Here is a 14,104-nt window from a genome sequence, read left to right as displayed (position 1 = left end):
TAATATCATGTATATAATTCCAAGAAAAGTCTTATATTTTTTTTTTATCGTAAATGTAAAAGGCAATTGATTGCTCTATTATCAATCGATGTTAACATGATAATACAGATAAACCTTATACCAAATAATGTATTGAACAACTCTTTATCTGCAACTAATTTCTGGGTAATTAAATTTGTCATTATTAATATTTTTTATTATATCAGACACTGGATTATTCACCCTACGGATGAGATATCAATACTATAGGTGTCTCAACTTGATATGAAACATGTATTGTTTCTCTTTTTATGAAAGGAAATGGAAGTCAGAGCATCCCAGGGCTTAAGTCAGCCAAATGACAGGTCTAAATTAGAACATATCTCTAAAATTTCATTTTATTGATACAAATAAAATATATCTATACAAGCATTAGCTTAGAATGTTAATGTAAATGTAAGTTTATTCAAAATCTCAAACCTCTTAAAGTTAAAATAGCATTAACAAATCGCTCACTCCTTTCAAGAACGTCATAAATCAAAAATCGTCAATTTTCAGTTGTGCATGTTTTCGGATTGCCCAGAAAATGTACTATATCCCAGCAAAAGAGGCATATTTTTAACCTTATATTTACCCGCTACAGGGCTGAAAATGTTGTTTTTGCATTTTGAATAAAAGGTATTGTTTAATTATTTTTTTAAACATACTAAATATTTTTCAAATGGAGAAAAAACCTTCAGGTTTTACCTAAAAAGATCTGTTGCACAGTAAAAAGTTCAATAAGTAGCTTGATATTTATTTTTCATAAATTGTGTTATATTTTTAAACTTTAAAAACGTTCTCCTGAAAAATTAAGTTTTTTGATTTATGACGTTCTTGAAAGGAGTGAGCGAAATGTGTGTTTTTACCTGTCGATAGGTAAAAAGGTGTTTCTTTTAAAGTTTTTTTTTATGGCAATGGTGGCGTCATCTGTTGAACGTGATGGCAACACTCGCCATACCAAACATTGCTCTCACTTAGCATTTTAAATATTTTTGATTTCATTGTTTCATAGATTTTTTAAAATATTTTCATTGCTTTATAAGTGTGCAATGTATGTTTTCTTTCTTTTCATACTGTTAACATACTGTTGGTAGAGAGTAGGAGACGCTTATAAGCGTCGATTTGCTTACTTTTGGTACAGCGCAAGATGCCAAAAAACATTGTACTGATCAAAGTTGGGTTTGCGGTTATTTGTGATTAGTATATGACCCTTAGTAGTATGGTTTCTAGTTGAATACCACTTTAATTTATCAGAAGGGGAGCAAGATGAAAGCGGATTACTTTTAACACAAATTTATTTAGTTCTATCAAATTACAATCAAGAAAATACTTAAGGATAATCGAGTGACTCTAATATGAGAACAGTTGAAGTACGTGTCGATCTGAGGACGGGTGGCGACGAAGTGTGGCGGGCTCGCTCGTTCCGTTCTTTTCTGGTCTCGTGAAGGTAGCTCGCTACGTTGAGCTTGAGTTGCCATATTCGATGTACATTATATGTGTAGGCTGCCACAGTAGTATACTAATTGGGGTCGGGGTAGAATAATAAACTACCCGCCAACAATGTATTAAATTACGACAAAACCAGTCTGCGTTCCTGATAAGTATTTTGCATGCTGAATACAAACCTGGTCTTCATCTTTACTTCTTGGTTGTATCCCTTGTGGCAGATGGATCGTGACCTCCGGAAATTTCCGGTATATCGGCTCTCTCCATCTATACTTTTATTAATCTATTTTTTATTTATTTATTTTATTTGTTCGGGAATTGTACAGCTTTACATTTAAAAAAGTATATAATAAAAAATAGTTACATTCATAAAAATAAAGCCAATTAAACAATTCCACAATTATGTTATAATAACTATAAAAACATTAAGAGATAAAAAATAAAATAAAATACTTGTGCGATATCAGGCGATAAGGGAATCATTTTCATGGTTATTAACCTTTCCCTTACAGTGCTAAAAACTTCTGCGTGCAACGATGATATGTATTTTATCCACCATATGAAAACGTGAAAAATAGGAAAAGTGTGAATTTTTCTTAACTGCCTTTCTTGACCATAGATGAAGTTGAAATGTAACAATTTCGTAATGTTAGCTCTGATAAGTATCTAAAAATAAGAAAATAAACATCTCAAGTAGCCGCCATAGCTGGCGTGGTCGGCACAACCACCACAGAGGACGACTTGTGCGCTACTGAATGGAGATTGGCGGAAATAGCATCAAGCCGTGTGTAAAAAAGCACGGTTCACACGCACACACTGGGAAACGCTTGTGTATTGGTGATTCTACTCCCGATTTTTTCACAAATTATTTATTTCCGTTGCTACAAATAAATAACTATACATTATAATATTTTTATGTAATACGTAATTATATTACGGAGGAATAAAAAAATACTTAGTCCGTACCTATTAAGGTGGAGACTGGCCGGAACACTTCGTCGTAACGTAACACGTTACGATGCGAGCATTTGGGCAGTCAGTGCAGCGAGTCAAGCGCTTCATCCATAGTTTCGGATGCTCGGTGATGCTCGCCGCGAGCGATGTTACGACGAAATGCTCCAGTCAGTTTCCATTATTAGAGTCAAATTGTAGTAAAAACATATCACCAGGAAGGAAAGGTTAAAAAAGCCCAATTGAGTTATACTATACATAAAATAAAGAAAACTACAAATTGTGGCAGGAAGTTATATTTTGATCAAATTATACATTTGTTTGTATTACAACGTTTTGTATTACAACCTACGATGATAAAAATACTTCATTCTTTCACATAAAAATAGTAACGATTGAGAAAAATCCAATGTTTTCGACAAATCGCTCACTCCTTTCAACAACGTCATATATAAAAAATCGTTAATTTTCAGTTGTGCATGTTTTCGGAATGTCCAGATAATGTACTATATCCCAGCAAAAGCGGCATATTATTTACTTAATATTTACCCGCTACAGGGGAGAAAGTGTTGTTTTTGCATTTTGAAGAAAACATATTATTAAATTATTTATTTAAATGTACTAAATATTTTTCAAATGGAGAAAAAACCTTCATAAGTTTTACCTAAAAAGATCTGTTTCACAGTAAAAAGTTCAATAAGTGGGTTGATATTTATTTTTAATACATCCCCATAAAAACAATCTCCTGAAATATCAAGTTTTTTTTTAAATATGACGTTGTTGAAAGGAGTGAGCGATATATTATCCTATTACTAACAAAAGAAATAAGTCATCAATTGACATTTTAGCACAATGATGTAATTTACAGAATTTTTGTCTTTCAATGTCTGGCAGAATGAAGTAATATGATTTTTTTACAAATCCGACCAATGCAGAGCTCACATACACCTGTAAACACCCCAGGCAACAAGTGATTGGTGTTCCGGGCATTTATTTATATATTTCTACACATAATTACAAATCACAATAATGTGCCCTCACTGAGTTTTTCCGTGCCGAGTGCACATTTTACAATACTTATTTATAAAACTTTATAAAAGAAAATCGTTTATGACATACAATCAAATACGACATGGCCGAATGATGCGATCTATTTCAAATGTACCCACTTCCGTTATCCATTTATCAACAGCTCTTTTATACTTAATTTATTTTTTTAATGACTTTGCGGATGATGAAAGCAGGTTGCGCAACTTTATCGCATAATAATCAAAGCTCTTTTAGCCAAAAGAGGCATGTATTTTTGACGTTGACATTTTCGACATCTCAACATAGATGAAGAAGAATATGAAGGTCTAAGCATCAACATGGCATATGACCTATCATAGGCTGGTTAAGTGATCACATTCACCAATTCCACCCACGATTGGCAACCACACTACTCAAATTCTTGAAACTTCTAGATTTATAGATAGAACTCGTAACACAGTATGCGCAAGTTCACTAAAGACATCTATGGTGGCATGAGGAAAGCTTTTATTAAGCAGAGACTCTTTCGTTTGTATGTGAGGTCCAAATCCTGGATTATATTCACATACTTATCTAGAAGTTTCAAGATTTTGAATAGTGTGGGGCAACCTCATGACAAAATCATGGGTAGAATTGGTGAATGTTACACGTATGTAAAGTGATCGCTTACACAAGCCTATAGTAAACCCCGTAAATGTCCAGACTTCCATATTCTTCCTCGCCTATGTTGAGATGTCAATAATAACTCCTAACTGGAGATAATCCACATTTGGACACACTCAAAATGTTGTAAATAAGGATTTTCATTTGAAGAATTTTAGACAGTAACAGGATGGTACTATGTATTGATACTCAATTCGCAATACGGAGGAAAATATAATAACCGTTTCATTTTCAGTTGACTGAATATATGGACACACATCAGACGCTTTAAAAATAAAAATAACTTATACGTTTTTAGTTATGAGTGAGATATTCGGTGGTCGTTTGCATTGGGCACAGCCTTTTGGGCAATTATCTTCCCATAACCGCCTCTTCCTCCATCATAGTCCATTCTGTATTCGTCACGGACCTGATAAAGAGAAAAAAATCATGTAATTAATTTTTTGTCATAGATAAAACCATATTACATATATTATTAAAGAAAACTTCTTTAAAAATATATATAATATGATAATATATGTAATATAATATATGTAATTAAATAATATATGTAATATAATGTCTTCGAGATAGAATCAGAAATGCCAGGATCAGGGAAATATGCAAGATCGAAGATGTCGTTAGGTGGGGAAGGCAACGAAGGAGACAATGGTATGCGCATGTGAGGAGAATGGAACCATTCAGACTCCCCCACATCGCACTGTACGGCCAATCCCATGGTAGACGACTCCCGGGCAGACCACCAAAGAGATGGGTCGATAGCTGGGAATCGACGTCGAGGAGGCTAATCCCTCTTAAAAACAGGCCGCAAGGCCTATAATAATAATAAGAAGAAGAAGATTAAAGAAAACACTCGTTTTTTTAATCCCTTGAATTTATTTTATGACGACTAGTTTAGGAAGCTAAGCTTCCATCTTCAGGTCTAAATTTAAACTACCCTTCTCCTTATTTATAGAACAGTTAATTATTTATTATGTATTAGTTTTTATTTAGACCTGAAGATGGAAGGGCTTCCGAAACTAGTCATCATAAAATAAACTCAAGTGGTAAAGAAAAACAACTGTTTTCTTTAACCCTTCCCTAACGATGCTAAAAACTTCCGTGCGCTCCGGTGATATGTATTTTGTACACCATATGAGAATGTGGTTTAAAAATGGGAAAAATGTGAATATTCCTAAATGTTGCTTTTATTGACCATATTTGAAGTTGAAATATAACAATTTTGTAATGTTAGCTCTAAAAAAAGACATTATGGCCGTTATAAATGGCGTAGTGTGACACGATCGTCGGGCAAGACAATCCGCACACTACTGGACTGGCGGAGTAAACACGTTACGACATGCGACATGCACGAATACTTACAAAGCACGCCACACGAAAACAGAAACGTTTGTGCATTGGTGATTTTATTCCCATTTTTTTTCTACTAGTTATTTATTTCTGTCGATGCAAATGAATAACTTTATGTTATAATACTTTCATGAAATATATAATTATACTACAGAGGAATACAAAATTTGTGAGCCCGTATCTATTATATTTTATATTGATATTCTCATTTGAAATGTCGAGTTGTAGTAAATACATATCACCGGGAGGGAAAGGTTAATAATATCATGTATTACCACAAAGTAAATGCCGAAACAATAAATAAAACAAAATCATATTAGTGATGGGATGAATTTTCTTCTTCTGTTTGTGTCATGTCAGGTCCCCCTGACGTCGACTATCACTTGTGAGTAATCATCACGGTACAGCAGTGTGCCGCGGCACACACGCGACGGAACAATGATCTGAATAATGAGTTTACTGAGTTGAAATTCCATCGGTAATATATGTATTGGAAAATATATCATCCACGAATACCCAAAAAGTAAAAGCTGGATACGGTCCAAGGTAAGGAAGGAAATGAATTACCTGTCCGCCAGTCTTTCCTCTTCCGTATTGTCTTCCTTCCACAAAACCAGCGTCCCAATCAGAGCGCACAATTCTGTCATCTAATCTAGTTCCATTAACATATCTGAAATAAAAAGATTAATTAAAATGTGGTATTACACAAAGTAAACGATGAATGATAAGGAGAGTGTTATATACATCCACTACCATTTATAAGACATATGAACTAAATATGCTTTAAATCCTTGTACATAATAAGCAAGGAGAATTTTCTAAGGCAACAAATAATTATTTAAAAAAAAAAACCGTTAGCAATTACCTCATACAGGCCTCGGCGTCTTCCCTCGTGTAATATTCCAGGAAGCAGAACCCGCACGGGGTCTTCTTGTACTTGTCCAGGCCCATGATGACCTTCCGGATGTCTCCGCAGCGGGAGAAGAGCTCGTAGATCTGCTCCTCCGTGGTGTAGAAGGACAGGTTCCCCACGTACAGCGTGCACGACGTGCGCAGCAGCCGCTCCTGCTCTCCCCGCGAACCCTGGAAGGATATCACAAAGTCTGTTAACACTATACAGGCGGCCCTCGACTTTTGCACTTCATTGGTTACTGAAAATGTGTGCGAAAGTAGATATCATGTAAAAAAAAACACGAAAATGACTATAAAAAGATATTTATTCATCCATCACATACATACATACATGAAAGAATAACGAAAAGAATTACTATTAACCCTTATCCGCACCTAATGGTGCATAAGGCACTGCATCATATTGACTCAGTGTTATCTTGATTGTTACTTACATGAAGGCAAGGTGATCACTCCTGCGCTTCAGGGACCATTAAAGGGGAATACTAAATTAATATTAGAGTGTAAAACACTAGTATTTATTTTTATTAATGTTTAATATTTGTGGATTTTTTATCATCCTATTAACACATTATTTGCAAGAAATGCTTATAAGCATCTTTTACATACTGTTAGCAGAGAGCTGGAGACGCTTATAAGCGTTCTATTTGCTTACTTTTGGTAGAGCGCAAGAGACGCCAAAAAACATTGTACATATCGCTCACTCCTTTCAAGAACGTCATAAATCGAAAAACTTCAATTTTTAATGCAATGAATTTTAATGAAATGCCCAGAAAATGTACTACATCCCAGCAAAAGCGGCATATTTTTAACTTGATATTTACCCGCTACAGGGCAGAAAATGTTGTTTTTGCATTTTTAAGAAAATGTATTGTTTAATTATTTTTTTAATTATACTTTATATTTTTCAAATGGAGAAAAAACACTCAGGTTTTACCTAAAAAGATCTGTTGCACAGTAAAAAGTTCAACAAGTGGCTTGGTATTTATTTTTAATACATTGTATTATATTTTTACACTTTAAAAACGTTCTCCTGAAAAATCAAGTTTTTTGATTTATGACGTTCTTGAAAGGAGTGAGCGATATGGGAATTGGGTGTTGTGGTTACTTGTGATTAGTATACTGAGGGTCGGGCGGCAGACTGTCTGAGCATAATTACGGTCGGGGTTGAGGAAAAAACCGCCCGACAACAATGTGTTATAATGTGTTATAATATTATAAACCGAAAAAAATTGTGCCATAGCGCAGATAAAAACTTAACTTATACTATTAATCATTCCTAGTCTCCTGACATGTTTCGATTTAAATAAACATAAAGTTTCGACATAAAACCTGACGGTTCGGAAATCATTGTCCACCCATATTTTAACATATTGCAGCGCAACAATATACAAGAAACTTTATCAATTTGCAAAGCCTGAGTAAAATAAAGGCATAAGGATTGTTGCGGACGTCTGGCCTCCTATGAGGTGTAGCGGTCATCTGGACTTATTATATATATATGTATTAGAATAGCATAGAAATAAGGTAGCATTAAGCATCAAATTGTCAAGCGTTTTATATATGTATTTTGATGTGTTCCGTACGGAGCGAATGCGGCGACTGAGCTCCACCCGCCCGGAAGGGAGAGCGGGGAGCGGGGAACGCGGTCGCCCGCATAGAGGGGCCCGTACGGACAAGCCTCGGATAACGGGAAAAGTACCGTTACCTGAGTAACGGTACTTTACCGTTATACAGCGCCGTGAAACGCCGACACGGTATGAAACCGTGCCGGCTATGCAGCCTTATTTCTTAAATAAATTAGTGTGTGTTTTGTAAAAACCAAATCGGTCTTTTATTTTCACCATTCCTGTCGCTCCTTCGCCTCAAGAATTCGCCGCTGGACTTCGCCTGACTCGCCGTCTCACTGCACCAACAACGGACCGTTGGAAAGCCTTTCTCAAGGCTAGTGAGTACGCTTCAACACACGAGTCAGTGCGATCTCCCTGCGATCCTGCTCTCCGTACCTCAGTCTGGTATCCATTAGACCGATACCCAAGTCGGAGGCCCTTTTCAGGGCCAGTGGATATTGTTCGGCTACGCCGACCGGACTGAGCTGCGGTGAGTCTCTGCCCCTTACAACGGCAGAGCCAATAGCTGTGCTACAGACGGCGGGCCCCCCAGTGGCATTGCGAGAGTTACGTCGGTAACATTTGGTCCTTCGAGCCGGATCTGGACCCCCCGTCTACAGCTACGATGCCGGCTCCTTTGCGATCGGGTCGCAACGCCGGTATGGATCCCGAGGGCCGCGAAGAGGATGCTGCCTCCGTTTCGTCCACTCATACCATCACGGGCGCTGAGCTGCGCCGTCAGCTAGATGAGATGGCCGAAAACAGCCGGAGGCAGAAGGAACGGAACGCAGAGTTGAGGGAAATGATCGACCGGCTGCAAGCAGCGAATGCAGCGTCGCTTGGAGGGGTTTCTGCTACGGGGAACGCGGCTTATTCTCCCCGTAGCGAGCCTAGGCTGGAGGACTCCGGCTCAGCTTCTCGAGCACCGGCGGACAACCCGGTTAGAGAGACGCCCTACACACACTCGCCGAGGCCAAAGGCTCACGGCCCGGCAACAGCGTACGAGCACCACCCGGATGAGTCCGGAAGACGCGGAGCGCAGGAGCGCTACGTAAGGCGTACCTACACCGACAACAGAGGACCGGGAGAGCGTGACCCGGTTCGAGAGTGGGTGGATGACGCCCCCTCATTCCTCCCGCCACCCAGGACGATGGATCGAGGCGGTCCGGTGCAAGCAACAGTGCCCGGGCGAACCGATTTCTCCCCCTGGACCGGGGAAAGGGCATCGACCAGATGGTCGGGCCAGCCAAAATACCAGCGAGACACAAACCGACGAATCGACGGCCGCGAGAAACCGGCGGTAGTGCGAGATAGGCGACACGTGTTTGTGTGTACTGTAGAAAGTTGTGCGTGCTGCGATGGGGCGCACAAACTCGCGCGATGTGATATGTTCGAAACAAAGACTTTGAGTGAGAGACGGGCGCTCGCCCGCACTAGTTCCGCGTGTTTTATATGCTTGGAAGTGGGACACAGATCCAGAAGCTGCAAGGAGGAAAAGTGCGATCTGTGCGGCGGTCGCCATCATCGATTGCTACATCCGGACAATAGTGCACCGATCGATGTATTGATATCCTGTGTAAATACCGAGGAGGTACCAGTTACCTTCAAAGTTATACCGATAACGTTGAAGGGACCGCACGGCCAAGTATCCATCGACGCGCTGCTCGATGACGGCTCCTCAGTAACTCTTATCGAACAGGGAGTAGCAACCGAGGTCGGGGCGACGGGCGCCGCAAACAACTTAGCCATTGCGACCTTGGGTGGTAAGGTTAACGCCGTGAGTTCACAGTGCGTGTCAGTATTCATCAACGAGTACGAGGTTCAGGCGCGGACAGTGCCAACTATGAACTTGCCATACCGGAACAAAGAAAGTGCGCGGGCCGGGGGCGTAAGGCCGCGGATGTTGATCGGGCTAGATAACGCCTCGTTAACGGCAGCGAGCGGCTCCCCTGTGTTTCAAGCGGACGGGCGGTTGACAGTAACTACCGCTTTGGGACCGGTAACATACGGGCTTACCCATCCAAAGCTACAGCGGACCACAAGTCGGGCTGGAGAAGTTGTTAAGTCTTTCCCAGGAGGGAAGGATGCCACCGGAATGCTGCCAGGAGATGGCAGGAACCTTCACGCAGCGTATCACGTCGGAGTTTGTCGCATCGTGCCGGAGTTGTCCGGCCCACTGATGCCGCCGAGGGGCCACCTGTATCGTGGCACGGCGCATCACAGCGAACGGCCGGAGATGTCCGGCACACGGATGCTGGATCGTGGCGCGGCGCATCACAGCGAGACGCCGGAGACGTCCGGCACATCGATGCTACCGCGGGGCCACCTGTTTAGTGGCGCGGTGCATCACCTTGAGCGGTCGGAGCCTTTGTCCGACCCACCCCGGATGCCGCCGAGGGGCCACCTGCATCGTGGATCGGCGCATCATAGCGAGACGCCGGAGACGTCCGGCAAACAGATGCCGCCGTGGGGCCACCAGGATTGTGGCACGGCGCATCATAGCGACTCGTCGGAGCTGTTGTCCGACACACGGATGCTGCCGCGGGGCCACCTGAATCGTGGCGCGGTACATCACAGCAACACCCTGATGCCGCCAAGGGGCCACCTGGTTCGTGGCTCGGCTCATCATAGCGAGACGCCGGAGACGTCCGGCACATCGATGCTACCGCGGGGCCACCTGTTTAGTGGCGCGGTGCATTGCCTTGAGCGGTCGGAGCTGTTGTCCGACCCACCCCTGATGCCGCCGAGGGGCCACCTGGATCGTGGCTCGGCGCATCACAGCGAGACGCCGGAGACGTCCGGCAAACAGATGCTGCCGTGGGGCCACCTGGATTGTGGCACGGAGCATCATAGCGACTTGTCGGAGCTGTTGTCCGACACATCGATGCTACCGCGGGGCCACCTGTTTAGTGGCGCGGTGCATCGCCCTGAGCGGTCGGAGCCGTTGTCCGACCCCCTGATGACGCCGAAGGGCCACCTGGTTCGTGGCTCGGCTCATCATAGCGAGACGCCGGAGATGTCCGGCATACGGATGCTGCCGCGGGGCCACCTGCATCGTGGCGCGGCGCATCACAGCGAGACGCCGGAGACGTCCGGCACATCGATGCTACCGCGGGGCCACCTGTTTAGTGGCGCGGTGCATCACCTTGAGCGGTCGGAGCCTTTGTCCGACCCACCCCGGATGCCGCCGAGGGGCCACCTGCATCGTGGATCGGCGCATCATAGCGAGACGCCGGAGACGTCTGGCAAACAGATGCCGCCGTGGGGCCACCAGGATTGTGGCACGGCGCATCATAGCGACTCGTCGGAGCTGTTGTCCGACACACGGATGCTGCCGCGGGGCCACCTGCATCGTGGCGCGGTGCATCACAGCAACACCCTGATGCCGCCAAGGGGCCACCTGGATCGTGGCTCGGCGCATCATAGCGAGACGCCGGAGACGTCCGGCAAACAGATGCCGCCGTGGGGCCACCAGGATTGTGGCACGGCGCATCATAGCGACTCGTCGGAGCTGTTGTCCGACACACGGATGCTGCCGCGGGGCCACCTGCATCGGGGCGCGGCGCATCACAGCGAGACGCCGGAGACGTCCGGCACATCGATGCTACCGCGGGGCCACCTGTTTAGTGGCGCGGTGCATCACCTTGAGCGGTCGGAGCCTTTGTCCGACCCACCCCGGATGCCGCCGAGGGGCCACCTGCATCGTGGCTCGGCGCATCACAGCGACGCGCCGGAGGGGTCCGGCACACGGATGCTGCCGCGAGGCCACCTGGATTGTGGCACGGCGCATCTTAGCGTCACGTCGGAACTGTTGTCCGACCCACCCCCGATGCCGCCGAGGGGCCACCTGGATCGTGGCTCGGCGCATCTTAGCGTCACGTCGGAGCTGTTGTCCGACCCCCCACTGATGACGTCGACGAGCCACCTGGATCGTGGCTCGACTCATCACAGCGCAGATCAAATCACAGAACCGGAGATGTCCGGCCCGCCGATGCTGCCGTGGAGCCACCTGGATTCTGGCGCGGCGCATCGCCTTGACCGGGGGGAGATATCCGGTCAACGTATAGAGCGGCTGGGGCTGTCCGGCCCACCTTGGATGCTGCCGGAGGATCGCAGAAATCTTCTCGCGGCGCATCACCCTTGCATGCCGGAATTGTCCAGCCAGACAACGATGCCGCCGGAAGACCACTTGCAGTCTGGCGCGGCGCATCGTTCTGACCGGCCAGAGCTGCCCTACTCGGATGCTGCCGGGAGATCACGGAGATCTTCGCGAGGAGCACCGTCTCGACCGGCCGGAGATGTCCGGCCCGGACCCGACGCTGCCGGGAGATCACTCGGATCTTCACACCGCGGCGCATCGCATGAACGAGCTACGAGCTAAAGAAACGTCCTGATGAGGAACCCACACGTCCTGCTGCATTCTGGGTACAGCGAAGCTGCACGGGGGGAGTGTTGCGGACGTCTGGCCTCCTATGAGGTGTAGCGGTCATCTGGACTTATTATATATATATGTATTAGAATAGCATAGAAATAAGGTAGCATTAAGCATCAAATTGTCAAGCGTTTTATATATGTATTTTGATGTGTTCCGTACGGAGCGAATGCGGCGACTGAGCTCCACCCGCCCGGAAGGGAGAGCGGGGAGCGGGGAACGCGGTCGCCCGCATAGAGGGGCCCGTACGGACAAGCCTCGGATAACGGGAAAAGTACCGTTACCTGAGTAACGGTACTTTACCGTTATACAGCGCCGTGAAACGCCGACACGGTATGAAACCGTGCCGGCTATGCAGCCTTATTTCTTAAATAAATTAGTGTGTGTTTTGTAAAAACCAAATCGGTCTTTTATTTTCACCATTCCTGTCGCTCCTTCGCCTCAAGAATTCGCCGCTGGACTTCGCCTGACTCGCCGTCTCACTGCACCAACAACGGACCGTTGGAAAGCCTTTCTCAAGGCTAGTGAGTACGCTTCAACACACGAGTCAGTGCGATCTCCCTGCGATCCTGCTCTCCGTACCTCAGTCTGGTATCCATTAGACCGATACCCAAGTCGGAGGCCCTTTTCAGGGCCAGTGGATATTGTTCGGCTACGCCGACCGGACTGAGCTGCGGTGAGTCTCTGCCCCTTACAACGGCAGAGCCAATAGCTGTGCTACAGACGGCGGGCCCCCCAGTGGCATTGCGAGAGTTACGTCGGTAACAAGGATTACGAAACATGTATGTGGATATAAAACGTTCGACTTATTGCAATATTTCTTCGAACCACATCAGCATTTACGCTATGAACACTAAACGTCAAAAATCAACAATTGACTGCAACCGTGTATTTGTTTCATACTAAATAAATAACTGATTTTCAATCATAAATTAAATGCGAAAACAATATTTAGTTAATATTATTATAGGTGAAAGTAAACGCAATCCTCTAAAAACGTAAACATATAAACTAACCTTAAAATGTTGATCTCGGTAGGAGCTTAAATCTGCCGATACAGCAGACATCCTGCATTAATTATTTTAAGAAATAAAAATATATCTTTACTATAAATAAACCAGCATTAAGTATTAAATCTTCTTCACTAATAATAATTAAACAAACGCAAATTCTCGAACCGTCGCAGTGACGCAAAATGACAATATAGAATCAAAGATAATTCAAATTTGTAGAAGCGTCGTTAATTTTATCTATGAAATAAAATTTGTTTCAGTAGGTAGGTACTTATTTGAAAATACTTGGCAAATATTTTTGTAAAATTTTTGTATATAATATAATCTTTTTTATTTGTTTCACCGCTATAAAAATATTAAGAATACCGAATTTCAACTCTTTATTAGACAGAGATACTTTTCGTACATGACATTAGAGACTAAAAATATAATATGACAGTTACAAATTACTTTGCTGATAAAAAAATTATGTACCCTCGATTCTTCGTGTGAATATTATAAATACATACTCAATGGTTTATTATTATTATTATTATGTGAAATATGATTTTATTTTAAATTTCGTGTAAATACATTACGATTATTTGGAATAGCATTTATATTTGTTTAATCCAATATCAAAAAATATATTTTTATAATATTTCAGCATTGTCATAATTGGATTTTATTGATTTATT

At 43.5% G+C, this 14,104-nt stretch overlaps 1 protein-coding gene across 1 annotated transcript; it reads right to left on the bottom strand.

Moving 5' to 3' along the window:
- Positions 1-2,698: 2,698 nt before the first annotated feature.
- On the bottom strand, positions 2,699-13,644 carry Cbp20 (cap binding protein 20). The gene is made up of 4 exons (XM_088263182.1): positions 13,431-13,644; positions 6,326-6,543; positions 6,028-6,130; positions 2,699-4,519 (listed from the first exon to the last, which is right to left on the bottom strand). The coding sequence occupies exons 1-4, from the start codon at positions 13,479-13,481 to the stop codon at positions 4,409-4,411; spliced, it is 483 nt and encodes a 160-aa protein (XP_088119308.1). The 5' UTR covers positions 13,482-13,644; the 3' UTR covers positions 2,699-4,408.
- Between the last annotated feature and the right edge of the window lie 460 nt (positions 13,645-14,104).

This window comes from Brachycentrus maculatus, unplaced genomic scaffold (assembly GCF_059751285.1).
Source record: "Brachycentrus maculatus isolate JH-2025_06_01 unplaced genomic scaffold, ASM5975128v1 h1tg000196l, whole genome shotgun sequence".
Taxonomy (NCBI): Eukaryota; Metazoa; Arthropoda; class Insecta; order Trichoptera; family Brachycentridae; genus Brachycentrus; species Brachycentrus maculatus.
The sequence above is the reverse complement of the archived record's forward strand: the minus strand, read 5'-3'. Positions and strand labels throughout refer to the sequence as shown.